Source organism: Homalodisca vitripennis, chromosome 2, assembly GCF_021130785.1.
Source record: "Homalodisca vitripennis isolate AUS2020 chromosome 2, UT_GWSS_2.1, whole genome shotgun sequence".
Lineage (NCBI taxonomy): Eukaryota > Metazoa > Arthropoda > Insecta > Hemiptera > Cicadellidae > Homalodisca > Homalodisca vitripennis.
The window spans coordinates 64,084,516-64,108,202 of NC_060208.1; the positions used below are offsets into that span (position 1 = coordinate 64,084,516).

Genomic DNA, 23,687 nt, shown 5'->3' on the forward strand with positions numbered 1-23,687 from the left:
TTTGTGTGTAGAACTATATTTTTAGAACTAGAACTATATTCACATGTAAATTACCCGTCTTCCCTCTGGATTTTCATGATTTTCTGGGTTTTGGCGGAACCTTTCTGATTCCTGCAACAACCAAAGTAGTTATGCAACAAAAGTTGTCTAGGGAATACAGGCTGTGGTATCACTGAGAACTAGAAAATAGCAATTGTTAAAATATAAAGCATTTTAAAAAGTATAATGCAGAGAACAGGTTTTAATACATTTTAAATGTGCTATATTTCCCATCCGGTTTATCTATGATCGACAACAAAGAAATTAATTATTAAACAAGATAAATAAAGACTTAGCCACTTTCTGCCTCCAAGCCTTTTTGTGTGTAGAACTATATTTGAATTCGGTAAATGTTAAAAGGGCGGAAGTCAGTTTGAGTAAACTTTCAGGAAATCAAAAAAAACTGTGTAGGTTCTAAAAATATTCATATTTAATAATACATGTGGTATTTTTTTAGTCATACATGTATGTAGAAACACAAAATTAATGTATAAAAAGAATTATAAAATTTTATGTGATGGATAAAAGCACTTAAAACTGACTAGACTTCCGCCCCTTTTAAACATTTTATCTCAAAACCAACCTCAGTTTTATTGCTCCTTGCATTGATTAGACGGGGAAATAAAGAAAAATTATTAAAATAACAAGTTTATTAATATATATTATACATATTTACATCCAAGAGATACTTAGTCTGTCTCATAAACTATTTCGACTACACCAGGAATGTTGTCTTGAGGCCATTCGAGAATTTCTTTATAAAACTGAGCGTGTTCGTTGGGAATGTATTGTAAACACCTCCTCAAGTCATTTAGTTTTGCACTTTTAATAGAGACCTTCCCTGTTGGATAAGCTATTTGGTCTGGAAGATGCAGCTCATTGTTGTTCACATGTAATCATACTCATTTTTAAACGTATGAGTAAGGATTCCATCGATTTCCTGTCTTGCTCTACAGATGCCTTGTTGATCGGAGTTGTACTCAAAGTGGTGGAACTTACTTATTCCAAAAAAGATTCTTTCTTCTTTGCGCTTCCTTTTGGTTTCTTCTGATGCAATGTTCCGTTTGTAAAAGGTTGGCCACCAATCTTTAACATTGTAAACCATTTTAGAGCTGTCTACTTCAACCACTATGAACTTCTGGCTTTTGCTGCTTTTGATGATTATCTCAGTGATTTCATGAACACTATAGATTCTGTCATGTTTCTTTAGCTCCCGTTTGATGATGGAGAAGTCCCTATCACATGGGAGGAAACTATGGCCCCTAATAGGAAAGAACTGATTTATATTTTTTTAAATCGTTTTAAGTCGGTGTGAGTGCTAGAAACAGTTTGCAAAAACAATGGTTCTTGTTTTGTCCTCCGCAGTTGTCTGCATACAGATTCAGCTCATCATAGTCACTTTCAGGCACAGAGGAGAGGTTAGTGTAAAATGAATGAACACGTTTCATTAGGTGATTTTCGTGCTTCTCCTTCATGGTACAGGTAGATGGTGGCAACATTCTTCTTAACATCATGGACGCAGAACAAACTTACGGTAAGTTGTCGCATATAAAACAGTTCTTGAACCGGTATTTTGGGGTAATGAAATGTTTTGCATGTAGTCAATTGCCAATGATAATACATTACTGTTCATTTTATTCTTTGCGTCAGTAACATCTTGTTCAATGCGGTTGTAGAACTTGTTTGCTCTCCTTTTATGTACAATTTTTTCAGCCACAGCTACTCGCTTGGCAACTTCATTTAAATGGGGCGACTTATTTTAATGCTCAACTCCTCACACGGTACAGCAAGTGTCAACCTGAGGCTGGCCAAAACTTAAGTTAAAATTGGTATTGAAATAGATTCCAGTATGCTTGGTACGAAACCTTTACTTCAGGGTGTTCTTCCAAAAATATTTGGTGCATTAGTTTTACATTCAGTTTCTCACTAAGAAACTGTTTTCACTTTCCCAGAATAAATGGGTTATCTTAGTTGGGTATGATCTTATGTGCTTGTCAATTTCTGATAAACTTCTAGAGCCAAAGTATTACTGGTATGTGCCCCTCTAAGGTCCCTAACTGGCTTACTACTGGTCTTTAGCTGCCTTATTCGTCTTACTCTCTTTTCTGAAATGGCAAAAATTGAAATAAAGGCTGCTGCGCATACCTTTACTCTCCTGTCTCCAACAAGAATATTGTAACGGAAGGTGTTGCTGTTGCCACTTGCCTTTTGTTTAGGGCGAATGTTTGCATTTTCTTCGCGCTCCTTCCCTTTGATGTCGCGTGATCCAGGTCTTCTGGTTACAACGTCTCCAACATCAATCAGACCATGTAAAAAAAGGTCCTGTTCATCTTTTTGTCTTGTAGGCAGAGTAAAATCGGTTAAAAGTATCCTGGATGTTTTCTGGCCCAATGTGCTCAAAACAATTTGCTGAAACATCTGCAACATAAAAAACATAAAAAACAACCACCAAAATTAACTGTTTTTAAACCAAATTATTAGCTAAATGTGTGAAAATAAAACTAACAAAATGAACTTTTCAGATCAACCCACATTACATTAGAGTAGATTCTGTTAATAAAACAGCCTATTTACTTAGGTTAGGTTTTTACAGTTTAACAGGTTTTTTACTAGAAAGTAATGGCCTTAATTTAATTTTTTTTATATCACAAGAGGCTAACGTTAGAACCATAAAAAACGGGAATACTGGTCACTTAAGCCTTGAATCAATGGAGGGGCTAGATTTCACTGTTTAGTAATATGCCTAGGCCTAAACTTTATAAACACCCTCCAAGTATATGCAATATAATATGTTAGTAGCCTAGCCTAACTTAATTCTCTTCTTATTAGCCAATTGAATACAGTAATAATAATTAATATCATTACTTACCTACTAGGGTTTCCAACCTTTTTCTCTTCTACTTTCTTGCCACTAAAACTTTCATAGGCTTGGCCATATAACTTGCACTTTTAATTTGATTTCTTTTGTAGTTCTGAGGATTTTGCTTTCTCTTCTTTCCTACATTGAACATCCTCGTCACTACCACTACTTCCCGCCATCAAATTAACATTAAATTATAATTAATATTACTGATATTTTAATGAGTTATGTAATAGCCAAAACGGTACACCCACTGATTCAGAAAACTATAGCAGCAAATTGAGGTTATGTTGTTTGTCCACTCAGCTGCTAGTCAACCAATCTTTGTTAAAAAGGCGGAAGTCCGGACTTCAGCCCTTTTAACAAAAACAAAAGAATTCATGTTGCCATGGTTACTATAGTAAATTTATTTTCAGATGCCCTTTTTAACACGAATTGGTGCGGCTATATAATCACAACATTATTCCTTCATAAAACGAATATGTCAAAAAAATTGATTTCCGCCCTTTTAACATTTACCGATTCATTTGTAGAACTAGAACTATATTCACATGTAAATTACCCGTCTTCCCTCTGGATTTTCATAATTTTCTGGGTTTTGGCGGAACCTTTCTGATTCCTGCAACAACCAAAGTAGTTATGCAACAAAAGTTGTCTAGGGAATACAGGCTGTGGTATCACTGAGAACTAGAAAATAGCAATTGTTAAAATATAAAGCATTTTAAAAAGTATAATGCAGAGAACAGGTTTTAATACATTTTAAATGTGCTATATTTCCCATCCGGTTTATCTATGATCGACAACAAAGAAATTAATTATCAAACAAGATAAATAAAGGCTTGGCCACTTTCTGCCTCCAAGCCTTTTTGTGTGTAGAACTATATTTGTAGAACTAGAACTATATTCACATGTAAATTACCCGTCTTCCCTCTGGATTTTCATAATTTTCTGGGTTTTGGCGGAACCTTTCTGATTCCTGCAACAACCAAAGTAGTTATGCAACAAAAGTTGTCTAGGGAATACAGGCTGTGGTATCACTGAGAACTAGAAAATAACAATTGTTAAAATATAAAGCATTTTAAAAAGTAATTAATGTAAGTAAAAGTAGCACGTAAGTAAGAAATGTGCTATATTTCCCATCCGGTTTATCTATGATCGACATCATTCAAGTAAACTCCCACAGCATGTTCTGACAGAGTTATTTCATTCAATGTTTGACAAAACATTAGAAGATTAATACAAATAAACATATGAGCAAATTAGTAACAATAATAATACAAATTGAGAAACTTACACACTTCTAGGTTGTGGCAGTGGGATTCTCCCACTTAAACTTAATTGTAAACTTAAACTTGAGTACAGATTTTATTTGTTGTAAGATATACAACACATAATATACATATATATCTATATACATATAGATATATGTATAAAGAACAAGTTTTAGTAGTCCTACGTAACTGTGAAGAATGGAGTACAGACATATAATTTCCTGATTTAAGCCGTTACATGTCAGATTGGTCAGAAATTCTCAACACTACTGTCATGCTGTTTCATGTTGGCCCGAATATGTTTCATGTTGTTCTTGTTCTGTATGAACTTTTGCTAGTCACAGCAATTTTTGTTTTACGTATTGCATATATACAGCAATAATTCTGTTTGTTTCAGTGGATATAGGCGTAGGTCAAAAAGGACCTCTAAACCTTCGGTTGGCGTATTAATTAATGTCGGTAAGTCTGTAGACTGCGTTATTTGGCATGATTTTCGCTACCATACTAGAACTTGTATTTGATGGTGGGCCAGTCGTTCTGTGCGATTTGGCTGAGAATTCCAGCTGTCAGAGTAATCGTGAAATATGTCGAGGAAGGTTTCTTTAGAATATTTCTAACATTGCATGAAACCTCATTATAGTCAAAATAGAGTTCCGGGGCATGTCAGTCATGTAATTTCGCTGAGTCAGTAGGCTGGGAAAACTTCTCTTCTGTCTGATCGACCGTTTGCCTGTACACAGAAAGTCTTGTGAATTAAATGAGATATTGACTGGTAATTCCCTTAAAACTTTAAGGGAGTCAATTATGTGTGACGTGTAATATTGTCTGGTCAGGCGTACACAAACCTTGAATGGATTAGTAAACTAAAATTTACCCAATGTGCTAATAAGTCCCATGTTTGAGTTTGTTTTAAACTGCATGTAAATATTTAAAGGCGGCATTAAGCCGAGTTTATAGTGTAGTGAGTAATTTTGCAAACAAACAAGTGGGAAAGGGTGGTTGCTGTTCGCTGCGATGCTGAACTGTCGCTGTCGGTTCAATTCAAAGAAACGGGATACAAGCAATGAACCCATGGAGGTGCTATTCTCGAAAACCTACCCGGGTCCCTGATCAGGCAATGCATCTTGGGGATAGTATTCTCGAACAGCATCTCGGTCTTTGATCAAATAGTAATCGGTATTATCGGACACGTTCATCATCTTTCATTACACACTGAACCGTGTAGGTAGTATTCTCGTACAGTCACAGCAATATTCAAGGTCACCTCGGTCTTTAGTCTGGCCATTGAGAACTGAGGTAGTATTCTCGGACGGCTACTTCAATCTTTATTCTGGCAGTGCCCATGCTAGTCATGAAAAGCCACCTAGTTCTTTGATCAAGCTCTGTGTCATGCAGGTAGGAATCTTGAAAGGGGTTCTCGGTCCATGATAAGGTAGTTAGTTAATAGTGCATCAATTGTCTATCTTGCTTGTATGAATTTAAAATTATGACATACAAATAAATAATATATATTAAAGGATTAGAAGAAATAAAGTATTAATTAAACCTATGGGAATTAGGTCGCTGCAAAAACAGTACTTTTATACACTTTTTTATAGAATGCTTAAAAGATTTAAGATTATCTAAATAGCTAGTTATTTTGCAAATCATACTATATCGATGTGAAATCGTTGGTTAAGAAGAAAAAGGACGATTTGAAAATAATGCATTTATTATTGGTTATTGTAAAAATGATAAAGTAGATTTGCATCTGTTAACACAGTTTTAACTAACGTTATTAGTGTTATAATTTTCCTTGAGATTGAGGGTTGAGACTTATCCAAAGTGTTACCTCAATACGAGTATTTATATTCAATAACTTAAGTGACAAATTTGTTGTGCTACATTTAGTACCATCGGAAGCAAATCGTAACTTAATATAAAATATAAAATTTATTAAAAAAACTTATATTGAACTTTATAGCGAGTTAAATAAAGTATATTCAATAAAAACAATAATAAACTAACTATGACAAAAGATGAATAAATAACCTTTGGCTTTGTAGCCTTTTTGTGTGTAGAAATATATGTAGAGAACTAGTAAATATAATATAAAATAACAATATATAATAGAAATATAATAATATTTTAGTAATATATATATATATATATATATATATATATATATATATATGTATCTGTAGAAGTAAATTACCTGTTGTTCCTGAGGTATTTCTGGTTTTAATGTTGGTTTTTTCTCCAATTCCTGCAACAACCAAAGCAGTTTGTATCTAAAATTGTCTATGGGAAACATACTGTGGAAACAGTGTGAACTAGAAAACAGCAAGTGTTCATAAGAAAGAACTTTAAAAATGACAATGGTATTGGCCATTTTTTGGTACTTTTATGGTCAGAGAAAAGGTTTGAATAAATTCAGAATATGCTATGTTACCCTTCCGGCTTATCTAAGATCGACAGCAATGCAGTAAACTCCCTCACCATGTTCTGAAAGAGTCATTTTCAGTGCGTTATGGAAGTAGTATTCTAGGGTAGACATATCAGTACTTGACCAGACAGTGCGTCATGGAAGTAGTATTCTAGGGTAGACATATCAGTACTTGACCAGACAGTGCGTCATGTAAGTAGTATTCTAGGGTAGACATATCAGTACTTGACCAGGCAGTACGTTATGGAAGTAGTATTCTAGAATAGACATATCAGTACTTGACCAGACAGTGCGTCATGGAAGTAGTAGTCTAGAGTAGACATATCAGTACTTGACCAGACAGTACGTTATGTAAGTAGTATTCTAGGGTAGACATATCAGTACTTGACCAGACAGTGCGTCATGGAAGTAGTAGTCTAGGGTAGACATATTAGTACTTGACCAGACAGTGCGTCATGGAAGTAGTATTCCAGGGTAGACATATCAGTAACTTGTTCAGGCAGTGCATTATGGAAATAGTATTCTTACATTGCTAAAGCTAGAAAACCAAATATTCCGTAGCTATGGGCAATGTCGTCGTACTTGCAGTTCAGATAATGGCTATCTAAAAATTTAAGTTAAGAATAAAAAATCGTAATTGTAAATGATGTTTTCATTACTGAATTATGCAATTTAATATTGGTTTAGCTGTAACTTAAAGTTAGGCTACAGTTGTCAATACACTTTGTAGCGTTTTTAAAGCTACATTGATTTATTTTTTTAATTAAAACTTAAATTAAATGAAAATTTTGGGATCGAAATATTGGGATTTAATTTTAGATTAGATTGTGAAGTCAGAGTAAAAACGAACATGTAATCCTTTGGCAAGTTTGTAATGGTAGTTTTAAATTGTTAGGAAGGCAGGTGACTGCCTTAAATTGATAAGAACTTGTCTTGTTGCGACTATTGTTCTCCTTGTTTGATACAGCTGGACCAATGAGAGAACATCGCGGATGTCCTGCAAAGTTGATTGGAAAGGGAAGTATTTAAGCGCCCGCTCATAATTTTCGCCCTTCTTTTGGTCATTTTCGTGAGTTAAGTTGATTACAGTGCGCCGTGTTTCTTAATTTTTTTCCGCGAGGGATTTTGAGGTAAGCACCAAATTTATTGTACGTTTTATTGAAGTAGTCTTCCTGATCTGATATTGTATTAATTTTGTTGTCTTTTTTATAGGAAAAAAATTAAATTCATAGAAACTACAGAGCAATCTGAATTAACTGATTCTTGATGAACAGTAGGGCACAATAGAATCATACAAGTTGCATTTGGTTCATACTTGCAAGAAAAGTGGATTAAAACTGAATTTTGTTAATAACTTTAATTGAGATTTGGTAATTTATTAATATTTAATTGCAACTGTTTTATTGTGAATTGTTAATTGGTAATTAATTTATTTTTAAGAATTTAATGATTGTTTGAGAGAGTTGTAATCTGAATTGCAGAGACTTGAAAGTTAAGGTTCAACTAGTGGAAAGAGAAGTTTAAATTTTTATTTTGAATTTTGAGTATACTTAGAAGTGAACATTTTATTTTAGTTATTTCCACGTGGTATTTGATTTTTACTTTAAAACTTTATTATTTTATTTTAGAAGAGAGCTCTGATTTTAGTTTGATATATTGATTGATATTTTTTATTTCTTGCCAAAGGAACTTTTAAATTTACTAAACGGTTTGTCAATTTGTTGAAAATAGAGTGATACAAATCCTGAAACGTTGAACTTATTAATTTGCCAGTTTAAAATAAATCCATTATTTTTATTTAGATCTGTGACTTTTATTTTAGACAAACCAGATAATATTTAATAGTTAACAATTTAGTAATGAATTGTACTGAATATTCACTAGGAGCTTACTAATAAAAAAATATTTTTTATCGTCTTGGATGTCTCATTAATAATTTAAATATTAATATTCTGGAATATTAATATCTACAATCCAAGTCGTTATACACTTTAAATACTTAGTTTTTAAACTACCACTATTAGTAGCCTATACTCAAAATCAATTATTGTTGTCTAATTATACTTATCTAGTAAAACATTAAGCAATTATTTATCATAATACATAAAGACTTCACTACTTCTTATACGTAAATTACCTTGTTCTCGATAGATAATATCTCAATTTCTGGGTTATAATCGTATGGGATGCCTTTTTCCTCTAGCTGAAACAATCAAAGTGCAGTTATGTTACTAAAATTTTCTGAATGTAAAAATATGTAACTAATACTATGATCGAAATTGCTGCGTAATCTATATATATATATATATATATATATATATATATATATATATATATATATATATATATAAATGAATGTTTGTTCCTTATGGAATCGTAAACTATGAGACCGATCACTATGAAAATTTGTATGTATATGCATTTTTCCACGGAGAAGGTTAATATGCTATGCCCATTGATGTAACTCGCCACCAGGCGGCACTTTAAAAGAAAAGTTTTCGAAGCGCGTGCACATTATAAACTGCAATTACGAGATAGATACGTATATTAAACAGTGAAACACTATTTGAAGGCGCTGAGTTATGATGTATAATTGTCTTTAAATTAAATTTTTGGTTGAACTTAAAGCTTGAGTGGTAGACCACTTTGTAATAAAGTACATATGCATGTACAATACATTTTTGACAGATTTTCTTGATCGTGACATCAAGGTAAAATCTACATCGGCGTTGGAAATATAATTTGCTTCAACCAGAAGTGCTCATACGCGGGCAAAACTTACGAAAAGCGTGCGAAGCCGCGGGAAACAGCTAGTTAGTTATAAAACAGGCCACACAAAATGCTTAAAATATGTAATCTTGTTTAATATTTGAACCAGCTACTAAGAGCTAGCTAGTACCAGTGCTAAAGCGAACCAGCCACCAAGAGCTAGCTAGCGCCAGTGCTGAGCGAACCAGCCACTAAGAGCTAGCTAGTACCAGTGCTAAAGCGAACCAGCCACCAAAAGCTAGATAAGATAAGATAAGATAAGATTTTTATTGATCATTAGACATTACATGCAATACATCACGTCAGAATACTTATACTAACAGGAAAATATTATCAAAACAATTTAAATTAAACACTCATTAATAGAAGACGCAATAGTTTACATGTAAAAGTGTATTATAATAGTGCAATAATGTTAGCTAGACAAAGGAGTACTATCTAGCAGAACAATACACTAAAAACCTATCTCACTGATGTAAGATGAATAAAACTTTGATAAGTCATAAAACGGCCTCTCTACCAGCCACTTATAAATAATACGTTTTAAATTTATTTAATGTAACAGTCTGAGCATTCAGAGATATGTTTATTGAATAGATCTATTCCAACTTTGAATATGAAGTTTGAATTTTAGAAAGTCATGTGAATGGTTTGCTGATCAGGTTAGCGCCTCGGGTATTGTGAATATGAATGTGCTTATGTCAAGTTTTGAAAATTATTTTTGACATGGATCAAGCAGTAAAAAATGTAAAGATTGATAACTGTTAAAATGGCTTCTTTTTTAAAAATCGGCTTACAATGATCTTTGAAATTAGCATCCGCTATAACTCTCATGGCTTTTTTCTGAGTCCATTAAAGTTTATCAATACCAGATGCATTGCCCCACAAGAGCAGACCATAACTAATGATGCTCTGAAACAGTGCGTAAACTATTCTTAGCGTATCTTTGGAAACATAAAGTTATAGTTTTCGCAATAAATATACCCCACTCTGCTCATTTTTTATGAACATAATTAACATGTATGTGCCAAGACAGCGTAGGATCTAGAAAAAGTCCTAATAATTTTACACTCTCAATTGTTGTTTCTTTCAAAATTGCTCTATTCAGAGTAAATACCAAGTGTTGGGTCTTCTCTGTGTTCATAAATAACATATTGGCTTTATAACAGTTATCGGCTTGATTTTAAAGTCATTAAAATTAAGTCTAATGATGGTTGAGTTGTAAAAAAAGTAACGTCATCAGCAAACATAACCGATCTGAAATTGACATTGACATCTAAATCATTAACTAAGTATAAAAACAAAAGAGGGCCCATAACAGATCCCTGTGGTACCCCATGACAAACCTCAGCATAATTAGAGTAGGTATTATTGCTGAATACCGTTTGAAAACGATTACTGAGATAGGAATTAAAAAGGGAATTTTCAATACCAATTATTCCATAATACTCTAACATTTTCAACAAAATTCCCCGGTCGACGCAGTCAAACGCCCTAGAAATATCACATAATGTGGCTCCTGTAGATAAATCTGGCTCAAACTTGGAAAGTATGTGGGACACAAGTCCCTCGACCGCGTAGATCGTGGACATTCCACACCTAAATCCGAACTGACTCTTACTGAAAATACTGTTAATTTCGAAAAAAGAAGTTAATTGATTTTTTAGGACGGTTTCAAACACTTTGGAAAAACAGGGGAACAGAGAGATTGCTCTGTAGCTGTTTATTTCACCGCAGTTACCTTTCTTAAAAATAGGTACTACCTTAGACATTTTCAACTTAGCGGGAAAACTTCCCTCTAGTAGACAAGCATTTATACATTTAGCCAGTGGATGTGCTATTGCATCGATTACACCTTTCACAATTACTGACGATATGCCATATACGTCACAGCTTCCCGAGGATTTAAACCCTGAAACCAAACGACTCACTTCACCACCAGTCTGGACGCCAATTGAAGAGCCGGGAAGGGGCCGCCGGGGTACTGCGTTGCAGCAGATCGACAGCAGAAGATGATGGAAGAGAGAGGCTCTGTCGAATCTCGTCCACAGCACTGATGCAGTACTTACTGAATTCCTCAGCATCGGGTTGCACATGATGTGATGGTCTATCTCTGCCGGTTTCACGATTCACAATAGTCCAAGCAGCCTTACACTTGTTATCCGCTGTATTAATGAATTCTTCATTTGACTCCCTTCTCGCAACTTGTAAAGCTTGTCTGTAGGTCCTCTTGGCTGCTTTATATGTTTCTATGTCAGCATTTTGTCCAGACTGACGCGAACGACGAAGCAGTGCCATGACACGGTCTTTCATGAGTTGTAGATGAGGAGAATACCATGAGTTGCGCTTTGGTTTAGGCTTAAAAGTTTTCCACTTGACTGGTAGATGGACATTCATCCAACAGATAAAGATATCGTGAAATTTATCATATATAGCCTCAGATTCCAAACCGCTAAGAGCAGAGTCCCAATCTATTAAGCTTAAGATGCGTGAAAAATCACCCAAGATAGTTTGGGAAGTCAGTCGATATTCAATGGAACGATAGCACCAGTGCTGATAGAACCAGCCACCAAGAGCTAGCTAGCGCCAGTACTGAGCGAACCAGCCACTAAGAGCTAGCTAGAGCCAGTGCTGAGCGAACCAGCCACAAAGAGCCAGATAGCGCCAGTGCTGAGTGAACCAGCCACCAAGAGCTAGCTAGCGCCAGTACTGAGCGAACCAGCCACTAAGAGCTAGGTAGGACCAGTGCTAAATCAAACCAGCCACCAAGAGCTAGCTAATACCAGTGCTAAAGCGAACCAGCCAGTAAGAGCTAGCTAGTACCAGTACTACAGCGAACCAGCCACTAAGAGCTAGGTAGTACCAGTGCTAAAGCGAACCGGCCACTAAGAGCTAGGTAGTATCAGTGCTAAAGCGAACCAGCCACTAAGAGCTAGGTAGTATCAGTGCTAAAGCGAACCAGCCAGTAAGAGCTAGCTAGTACCAGTGATAAAGCGAACCAGCCAGTAAGAGCTAGCTAGTACCAATACTACAGCGAACCAGCCACTAAGAGCTAGGTAGTAGCAGTGCTAAATCGAACCAGCCACCAAGAGCTAGCTAGTACCAGTGCTAAAGCGAACCAGCCAGTAAGAGCTAGCTAGTACCAGTACTACAGCGAACCAGCCACTAATTGCTAGCTAGCGCCAGTGCTAAAGCGAACCAGCCACCAAGAGCTAGCTAGCGCCAGTGCTAAAGCGAACCAGCCAGTAAGAGCTAGCTAGTACCAGTACTACAGCGAACCAGCCACTAATTGCTAGCTAGCGCCAGTGCTAAAGCGAACCAGCCACCAAACAAGAGCTAGCTAGCGCCTGTACTACAGCGAACCAGCCACTAAGAGCTAGGTAGTACCAGTGCTAAAGCGAACCAGCGACTAAGAGCTAAGTAGTACCAGTGCTAAAGCCAACCGGCCACTAAGAGCTAGGTAGTATCAGTGCTAAAGCGAACCAGCCAGTAAGAGCTAGCTAGTACCAGTGCTAAAGCGAACCAGCCACTAAGAGCTAGGTAGTACCAGTACTAAAGCGAACCGGCCACTAAGAGCTAGGTAGTATCAGTGCTAAAGCGAACCAGCCACTAATTGCTAGCTAGCGCCAGTGCTAAAGCGAACCAGCTACCAAGAGCTAGCTACCGCCAGTACTGATCGAACAGCCACTAAGAGGTAACTAGTACCAATGCTAAAGCGAACCAGCTACTAAGAGCTAGGTAGTAGCAGTGCTAAATCGAACCAGCCACCAAGAGCTAGCTAGTACCAGTGCTAAAGCGAACCAGCCAGTAAGAGCTAGCTAGTACCAGTACTACAGCGAACCAGCCACTAATTGCTAGCTAGCGCCAGTGCTAAAGCGAACCAGCCACCAAGATCTAGCTAGTGCCAGTGCTATATATATTGATGTTACCTCAGTGTAATCATTATTTTGCTGGCACTAGTTTAAAAATGTAATACTAAGGATATAAAGAACTGTCGGCTCAGGCGATAATTATTTCCTCAGTAACAAAGGTAAGAGGAAATATCATTCCTGTACATCTTTTATTTCAAACATTATTTTTCAATATATTCACTTTTCAGAGTATTTTTCCTCATAATCTGCTCACCCGTTGTTACGCTTCTGTAGATAACTGGACTGATAAGATCTTCCATCGATATCTGAGGTAATGAGGACAAATTTTGATCAATGTCAAAAAAGGAAATTTCGAAAAAGGCTTTGGAATAGAACCAGAAAACAGCAAATGTTACAAATATAAAATATCGTCAAAATGAAATGGTCAAAATTAAGTATTTCACTTCGTTCTGATCTGAAAACTGGTTGTTTGAATAAATTCAAAATAAGTTTTCCTTCCGGTTCATCTACAGACAAAATTATATCAATGAAGTAAACTAGGTCAGAGTATTAAGTATTAATAAAAGATCGAAACTGCCATTTTAATTTAGTACCAATTATACAATGGTTGTATTATGTATAAAACATTTTATTTCCAAAAATATTATAAATTCGAAAGTGTCATTGTTTGTTTTGTTTTCGCTCATAAACTTTTCTATCAATTCTACTGAAATTTTAAATGGACATTCTTAGGGTCCATGGTATGTTAAAGGCCATTTCTTATTTCTAAAAACCCCGGGCTACTCCCAACTGGTCTCTAAGTAGCGAAACATCCCGTCTTGGTCTCTAAAGTTGTGAAATATTAACTGAAAGAGTCTGTTTAATGTAATCAAGCGTTCCGTGTACACATTGTTTTATGACACCACAATGTAAATTAATTTAACCACTATTTTATATTTGTTTATATTTAAAATCTTAAAATCGTAGAGTAAGCTTAAAAGTAACAACACTATTCTTATTTCAACCTTTTCTGCAACCGCTGTTGAGTATTAAGTAAAAACAATCTAGGCTATAAGAAAATTAAAAGTTTTAGTAAAGTTATGCTTTTGCTTTTAACTGTACATTTGTATAAAATATTTGATATAAGAGACAAATCTAATTTTTACTATAAATTTAAACATTGTTATAAAACCCATCTCAGTTATCTTTTGACAGAAGTTTGGTTTCTCAGATTTGTATATGTGTGTGTGTATGTCCCTATTTCTTATATGACTAGAATTCTACGAAGTCATTATAAAACCAAATATTGTGGTGGCTGATAAGAGCATAAAAGTAACAAACGAGACGGGTGGCTCACAGAGTAGGATACATTTAATTTTAGCGAATTAAAACAAATCGTAAATAACTACAGTTTCTTGTATGTTTGTGTGCATGCGCGCGAAGGTTTGTCCACGCAATATCTCGAAAGCAGTTTGACATACAGTACATATATTTAACAACAGTATAGGTCTATTGAAGAGTAACGTACAACCGGAAGATAAGAATAATCCACTATCCTCATAACCGATTTGGAACATAATCACCTGAAGTAGACGATTTTTGAGTATTTTAGGCTTCTTAGTCCAAAGTGTGTGGAAAAAGTTTTTTTGAAATGTTGAATTAGCGAAATAAAAAATTTAAAAATCTTACTAACCAGAGACGGTCTAAAAATAAGATGATGTCTATTGCCCATTTAGAAGTTGTAATTGTTTACGTAACATGTGATGGTAAATTTGTTGTTTATGACATGTGATAATATATTTCTTATACAGGGTGATTCAAAACTAAACGGCAATCTCTCGGGAGCTTATTCTATAGCTAAAAACAAGTAAAAAAGTTCATATAACCATATGCCGGAAACGCTTCGTTAGCGAGTTACGCCTAGCGAAAGATTTCGCCCGGATTTCAGAACCCTTGGTGAAGTCAGGCCGTATAAAAATGGTAAAGGTAGTTACAAAGATACAAATACGATTGTTTTTTATGTTTTTATATCTGACAAATTTATAAAATTCGTCCCAGAGCTGTAAATGCAATACTTTCAGAGATATCTTACGTAAAACACAAGAATTGGTGCAAAGAAATAACACATTTTTGTGTTTAACGTAAGATTACTTCCATAAATGTTAAATAAAGGTCATGAATGTTTTCAGAATTAAATGTTCTACAAATCTGTTTAAGAAAAAAATGACCTTTATTTAACATTTTTACGTAAGATATCTCTGAAAGTATTGCATTTACAGCTCTGGGACGAATTTTAATAAATTTGTCAGATATAAAAACATAAAAAACAATCGTATTTGTATCTTTGTAACTACCTTTACCATTTTTATACGGCCTGACTTCACCAAGGGTTCTGAAATCCGGGCGAAATCTTTCGCTAGGCGTAACTCGCTAACGAAGCGTTTCCGGGCATATGGTTATATGAACTTTTTTACTTGTTTTTAGCTATAGAATAAGCTCTCGAGAGATTGCCGTTTAGTTTTGAATCACCCTGTATATCTAATATGATATAAGCGTTATAAATATTGTTTAACTGTTTTTTGAGTTTCAGTAGAAAATTGAGTGTTAAGCCGAGGGTAAGTAGCCTAGGCTGGTATTATATAAAAATCTACTCGAGAACAAACAGCATCAATATTGTATATATCAAAACTTACACAGTTGTAGGCTGATGTAGTGGATTGAGTCTATAAGGGTAACAAAACGCTGGTTAAATTGTGACCTCTAGCAATGTTTTTAGTTTTTGAAAAACGTTTCAAAATGGGGAGTTAGATGGTCTAATTTTGAAATAATACAAACAATTCCAGATCCCACCAACAATTCTAAAACGTGATAAAAATTTTAATCCGTATTAGGGCGTTATAAATAAAGATCAACTACATCTTGGGAATATTTCTATTGACTGCAGTATTTTAAATCTTTCAGCTCTATGTAATTTGAAAGATTAGCTGTTATAATGAATGGTCATATATTTCAAACATATTTTTGACAACAAACGATGTGTAGTTGTGCGATAAAGACATTATTTGAAAACGGTATGGGTGAAAATTAAAATATATAACTCACATTCTTCCACTTAAACTTATATTGAAATATTTACTTACCTTCTCAAATCGGCTTGTATCCATCGTTGTCACTTCTGTGGCCAGGAAAAGTGTCACCAACCTGACAACATCATACATGATTAAATTGCTCTGTTTGTCTGTTCACAGCTTTATACGAGTACCGATTGTGAGCTGACCGATTCATTGGAAATGTCACAATACTATCAGTTTATACAGATTAACAAAGTATCTGTTGCTCAATTTGTAAATGATCTGTATATTTGAGTCCATTCTGGACTAATTGTTAAGATTTCAAGATTAGATTAAGGCAATTTTACAGTGGAATGAGTAATTTTGCAAACGAACGTGTGGGGCAAGGAGCTGATTACGTTTAACGTGTAAGGGATTATGGACAACTAGTACTAATACTACATCCTATAATAGTACTACAGGTTTTAATTTAATATCATGGCGTACTAAAAGAATATCAGCCACAAATAGTTTAATCTAAAAATAAGACCAATTTATGTTTGTTGGCTTATTTTATGCAGCCTTAACTGCTGAAATAAAATAATCATTAACTTTTGAAATGACAGTAGTTGTACAGTTTCTAATAAAATGATGTCCCCTAATTCTATCGGATTGCACTTACCACAACAATGTCCCTCGTTGTGCCTTAATGTGCCACTACATTTCTAAATTAGTTTATAATATATAGTATCCTTCGTTATGGTTTAATTGAAACTTCATGAATATGTGTGCCTTTAACCAAAACTTATGTTACACTATAGACATGTCTCGTCGGGATTACTTCTTCAACCCGAACTTTTGACCGTTCGAAAACTATAAATACTTTCTAGTCTTGTTCAAAATATCATCAAATCTGTTTTTTCTTTTTTGGTTTCGATTACTATTTCAGAAGTTGCAGTTTCACAGAATTAGTTTCAGTTTTTCGGCAGCAAGTGGATTTGACCTAAATATTTAAATTGGCTATTTGAGTTGAATCAAAGCAACAAATTGAGCTACAGAACCTTACTTCACGTAAGCTCATGAAAATACGAATATCATGCGGACAGTGAGGCCAAGCATTGTTTTTGGCACGAACTAATAGTGCGTGGACAAGAGTTGAGGATATGAAATTGTAAACATGTAAATGATTGAATTCAGTTTCTAAGCTGGAGGCAGAAATTGGAGCAAGCTGCGCCTGAACTATTCAGTACAATAATTGAAAAAGTAATTTAAAGTTTGTGTAAGTTTTCAACATTGTTTTCAAATTTCATAATTAATTTACGAACTAAGAAATGGCACTCATCACGTTTTTCAAAAGCACTGTCATTACAAAATATTGAGCCTTCATTGCAAACCAAAGTAATTAAAATCACACAGGGTTAAAATAGTCTTTGTTCGTAATCTAGACTTTTAGAACATTCTAATGCTAGTTTAATAATCAAATAATACATCACCTATTTAATGAGAGAAAGTTTTAACAATATTTTGGAAATATTTATATACATTTCTACTTTGGTTTTCCCGATTGGATAAGGTGACATTGATTTTTAAATGCGATGTTTAGGTTCTGTGACAAATGTTTCTTCATGGGGTGTAAACTTTTTAAGTTACAAAATTTTGTGTTTGTTTTACATTATTAAAATAAAATAACATTTCAAACTAGTTTTAAACACTTCAAAACCATAAAGACGCTCTCAATTCAGTGTACACCTAAGCAATTACAACCATAATATGACAATATTTTATGATCATTAAGATTACAAAACAAAGATTAAATACGAGGACAATGAAATATACGTGCGATTGTAAAAGTGAGAAGAGTTTCCAATGGCATCAGAAATTATTCTTTATGATAAGACACCAACCAACAAAGCGGTCGACTTTGAGGGAGAGGTGACTGATAACAAGGACACGTCCATTGACCCTGGACACTCGCAAGTAGATTGTGCACAAAACGACGGTAAACAAGGATATACAATTTTGCTTTAATAATATTTTAAAATATTACAACCCATCAAGGTGTATTTTAGTTAATTTGATGCGTTTTAAGCGTTTGCGTTTGTAAGTTTACATTGTGTTCCTTACTTATGTAAGTATGCATTTAACAATGCCGTATCCGCGCGAAACGCGTCACCAAAATATAATCTTTTAACGGATTCCTTTAAGGCATAAGTTTAAAGTAAAAGGCGCTTTAACTAGTTTTGTTTAAAATAGAATTTATGTTTCACTTGGTTTCAAAGGCGATACAGTTTTTCTTCTCAAACAGTACGTGTTCAGTATAATTTACTCACTGATTATTTTGTCAACTTAAAAGTATGAAGTTGATTCATTTTTAATACGTGAGGCAAAATCTATGATTATGGCCACGGGATGTGTGAAAATGCGTCTCTGCTCAAGAGAAATTAATTAAATACCAAAAATAATCGGCGAAGCTGACCACAGAATGGCTTGAGGACAAAGACGGTTAGGTCAAGTGAAACTGCCAGGCTGTTACCTTTGATAAAAGAGCGCTCTGAACCGCTAGAGCGAATGATCAAGTTAAGTGTTTTTGATACTGATCTCTTTGATCATTTTATTCTAGGTGGGTTTTTCACCTCATTTACATTCACAACAGCGTTTTTCTATCAACGCATTCTAGAAAAATAACAGGTAAACATACACCCATTGCACTATTTGTACTAGCATTATTTTATTAAGCAAATATTTACCCAGTAGTAGTTGTATGTGTAATTGGTTTGTAATCAGCAAGAATGGTGTGGTGACTCTTTCCCAAACTTCAAAATAAATAATAAAAATAATTTGGCGGCAGTTATATCAATTAAATAAAACAAAGCTATTAATGATAAAGATTGTAATATACGAAATTAATAAAGTAGAACAGTATTTCCACGTAAACAACAGATGTGTGTGAGGAAGTTAGGTTCTACTAATTTAGAAGTATATTCACAATTTATTGAATAAATATTTAATTTACATTTGCTAGCATCAGTAAATTAAGGATAGGTTTTTATTGGCAATTGATAATAATGCTCTGACCCATCAAACGAGTAAAACCACAATATGACAAGATGCCCGACTTGGCACGAATGAACACTAATACATTGAGTTAAAATACAGTGAATGGGCTACCCGTAGGCAAGTGTCGTGCGCGTATGCGTGTGCGCGGATAAATGCAGTAAAAAGATTCAATTGTTAAATTAGCCTGATAACGATGAATGCCGATCAACGAGGCGCTCGTATAAAAGAACACTGATGTTTCAGTTCGTCAAGTCAGATTTCTGTAAGAGTTGAAGCTGTTGTTACTGTGCGAAGAAACTTCAGCGTATTCTTTGTTTTTAATTATCATAAAATGATTTTATTTATGTGTCATTGCTATTAAGAATAACAGAGCATTGTCTAGGTGTAATTGTATATAAAAGGACTGTTTTTTATGATTAAAGAAAGTTTTTAATTATTTTGGAAACTATACAACATATGAGTAATTGTGTTTAAAAAGTTATGTTCATGAAAAGAAGTAATATTTTTGTGCGTTAATTACATCCTCCTTGAATTATTCTAAAAAAAGCATTCATTATAGACTACATTAATTCGACCGACAATGTTTGAATTCGGTTAAAATCCTTTCCCTTTTCCCAAAAAATTCAGCTGCTGATTTTTAAGACGTGTCAGTCATATTACTATATTTAGTGTTCAATTAGTATTTTAGCATTTATTTTAGGCTAAGTAATTGTTTGTTATTGTTTTTAGCGGGTTAAGTGGACGAGCTGTGGACAACAGCTCTAATTAAAGTATTTAAGCTTATTAGCGGATTTCGTGGCCAGTAGCCAGTAGGCAGTAGTGTGGCCATTTTGGCAGTAGGTTTTAGTGAGGTAACTCACACATATTATTTAATAATATCATCAGGCATAGGACAGATTGCTGACGATGGATAAGCAAGAAACGCAAGTAATACCCGATTGGAGGCAGTAGGTTTTAGTGAGGTAACTCACACATATTATTTAATAATGTCATCAGGCATAGGACAGATTGATGACGATGGATAAGCAAGAAACGCAAGTAATACCCGATTGGAGGCAGTAGGTTTTAGTGAGGTAACTCACACATATTATTTAATAATGTCATCAGGCATAGGACAGATTGCTGTCGATGGATAAGCAAGAAATGCAAGTAATACCCGATTGGAGGCAGTAGGTTTTAGTGAGGTAACTCACACATATTATTTAATAATATCATCAGGCATAGGACAGATTGCTGACGATGGATAAGCAAGAAACGCAAGTAATACCCGATTGGAGGCAGTAGGTTTTAGTGTGGTAACTCACCCATATTATGTAATAATGTCATCAGGCATAGGACAGATTGATGACGATGGATAAGCAAGAAACGCAAGTAATACCCGATTGGAGGCAGTAGGTTTTAGTGAGGTAACTCACACATATTATTTAATAATATCATCAGGCATAGGACAGATTGCTGACGATGGATAAGCAAGAAACGCAAGTAATACCCGATTGGAGGCAGTAGGTTTTAGTGAGGTAACTCACACATATTATTTAATAATATCATCAGGCATAGGACAGATTGCTGTCGATGGATAAGCAAGAAATGCAAGTAATACCCGATTGGAGGCAGTAGGTTTTAGTGAGGTAACTCACACATATTATTTAATAATGTCATCAGGCATAGGACAGATTGCTGACGATGGATAAGCAAGAAACGCAAGTAATACCCGATTGGAGGCAGTAGGTTTTAGTGAGGTAACTCACACATATTATTTAATAATATCATCAGGCATAGGACAGATTGCTGTCGATGGATAAGCAAGAAATGCAAGTAATACCCGATTGGAGGCAGTAGGTTTTAGTGAGGTAACTCACACATATTATTTAATAATATCATCAGGCATAGGACAGATTGCTGACGATGGATAAGCAAGAAACGCAAGTAATACCCGATTGGAGGCAGTAGGTTTTAGTGAGGTAACTCACACATATTATTTAATAATATCATCAGGCATAGGACAGATTGCTGACGATGGATAAGCAAGAAACGCAAGTAATACCCGATTGGAGGCAGTAGGTTTTAGTGAGGTAACTCACACATATTATTTAATAATGTCATCAGGCATAGGACAGATTGCTGTCGATGGATAAGCAAGAAACGCAAGTAATACCCGATTGGAGGCAGTAGGTTTTAGTGTGGTAACTCACCCATATTATGTAATAACGTCATCAGGCATAGGACAGATTGATGACGATGGATAAGCAAATAATAAGCGATTGGAAGCAGAAGGTTTTAGTGAGGTAAGTAATCCATATTCTTTAATAACATAATCTGGCACAATACATATTAATGTCGATAGATAAGCAAGTAATACACCATTGGAAGCAGAAGGGTTTTAGAAGATAATTAACCCGTATTATTTAATAACATAATGTGCATGATAGGACAGATTAATGAACTGAAAAGACTTGGTGGGTTTAGTGGCTGTCACCTTGAACGACATAGATAACTAATTTATCAATACCATAATTTTATTAAATGTATCAAGTTAAGCCATTTCCTCACATTATTATCTAAAGATTTCTAATATGTAATTGAAATTTAATTCAAATTATTGAATTGGTTTTTAGAATAACTACTGTTAAAAATATGAAATAAATCAGGTATATTTAACTGAAAATAAGATTGATAAGTGTAATTGGATAACACTTCAGGTATTGAAGATTGAGTAATTGAAGTACATAAAAGTGCCACAAAAATATTTGGGAAATTTCAAAAACAATAATAAATACCTAAAAATTATTTATTGCGAAAGTTATGTTTTTTTCTGAAAAATAAAAGTTCAGAGATGTCAATTTTTCAAAAGATATTTAGTGGATTTAGTAGGAGAAGTACTGGTATTATCTTGGAGAACGAAACTCCCTTTTATACGGACCCCACGAAATCCCGGGGTCTGGTACAGCCAGACACAATGAAGAGGTTCGAATTCCTTTCAATATTCAATGGGAGTGTGAGGAATATATCACTGACTTCATAAATTGGTTTCAAAGGAATATTTTAGGATGTCCCTGCCATTCTATAACGTAATAGTAATAATTATTATTATTTGAGGAACGAGAGTTTTAAGGGGAGATGTACGCCCGAAAATTAAAAATTTTGATTTATTTTTTTTATATTTTTTTTGTATTGTTTAGTTTGTTCTGATTAAAATGATATATAATACATGCATATACGGATCCTAAATAATATAAAAATAATATTTTTTTCTTGCATAAAGCGTCCACGGACGACAACCCACAGCATCAGCTTTGCGACATATCATGGTGTAGGTATAAGCAAGCCATTCGGGATGCTAAAACATATGAACATAAAAAATTCACTGGACCAGCCCATAATTGATCTGATAAAACCTATATTCAGGGACCTGGCAAAAACTGAGTTGTTAGAGTTGTTAGTCTGCACGTCCGCACTCAAAATATTAACGAAAGCTTCAATTCTGTTCTCTGGTCCAGAGTGCCAAAAAAATAACTTTGTAGGACTACAAACTCTAAAGTTAGGTACATATGATGCAGTTTATTACTTTTAATGAGGGCAGTCAGGGGAGATTAGCAGTCTTAAAAGGGCTTGGGGTCAAAATTGGCAAAAATTGTGCAAAGTGCCTTAGTGAAATTGATCGAGGTCGGATGATAAAATCAGATATAGCATGTGAAGAGAAGACAAAGCTAGCCAGAAAAAGGACCAGGATGATCAGGAAGAAACTCCTTGATGTTGAGAAGGAAAATGATCAGAATTACGAAGCTGGAATGTTTTGAAATGTAAGTAAATATATGTTTATCATGTTTTCGCGATTTCCCGAAAATCTATTTTTTTTACACAAAAGTCCCATTATCTCAGAAAGTAGAAGGCCAATTCATTTCAAATTTTTACAGGTTATTAAGAATGTCTGTTTACACAACCCCTACTAGATTTAAACTTCTAGCTCAACAATAAAAAATTATTTTAAAATAGTAATCCAAAATTATAAGCAAAAAAATTTACAAATATTTAAAAAATAAAAATAATGCCAAAAAGTTAATGGAATTCAATGAAATTAGTAGGGTGTCTTTAGAATACTATGTTTATTTCAGGGTAAAAATTTCAATCTTATAACTCTGATACTTTCTGAGATAATGGGTTATATATATGCATATGTTTAACATTACGGGCTTATGGGCGTACATCTCCCCTTAAATATATATCTTTGAAAAGAATAATCTATTTTTGTAGGAAACTTGTTTTATAAAGAGATCAGCTATGACAAAAGGTAATGCTGCATTCATCAACTTTTACAAACGAGATTACTTTAGTCATTGAGGAAGTCTATGGAAGGTATGATAAAAA

The 23,687-nt window shown here is 34.4% G+C and overlaps 1 protein-coding gene across 14 annotated transcripts in view; it reads right to left on the bottom strand.

The window, feature by feature from the left end:
• Nucleotides 1-23,687, bottom strand: part of LOC124354078 (histone-lysine N-methyltransferase, H3 lysine-79 specific-like) — a 50,152-nt gene that overhangs the window by 18,100 nt on the left and 8,365 nt on the right. For 4 of the 14 annotated variants that reach the window (XM_046804269.1, XM_046804271.1, XM_046804273.1 and 1 more), the window contains 6 exons: nt 16,356-16,416; nt 8,733-8,798; nt 6,365-6,415; nt 3,819-3,875; nt 3,462-3,518; nt 55-111 (listed from right to left, as the gene is read on the bottom strand). In XM_046804269.1, coding sequence (XP_046660225.1) covers nt 55-111; nt 3,462-3,518; nt 3,819-3,875; nt 6,365-6,415; nt 8,733-8,798; nt 16,356-16,379 — 312 coding nt within the window. In that variant the 5' untranslated portion in view covers nt 16,380-16,416. Of the gene's footprint in view, nt 1-54; nt 112-3,461; nt 3,519-3,818; nt 3,876-6,364; nt 6,416-8,732; nt 8,799-16,355; nt 18,043-23,687 lie in introns of those variants that run through there. The other 10 variants (XM_046804277.1, XM_046804268.1, XM_046804281.1 and 7 more) reach the window with 10 other exon arrangements.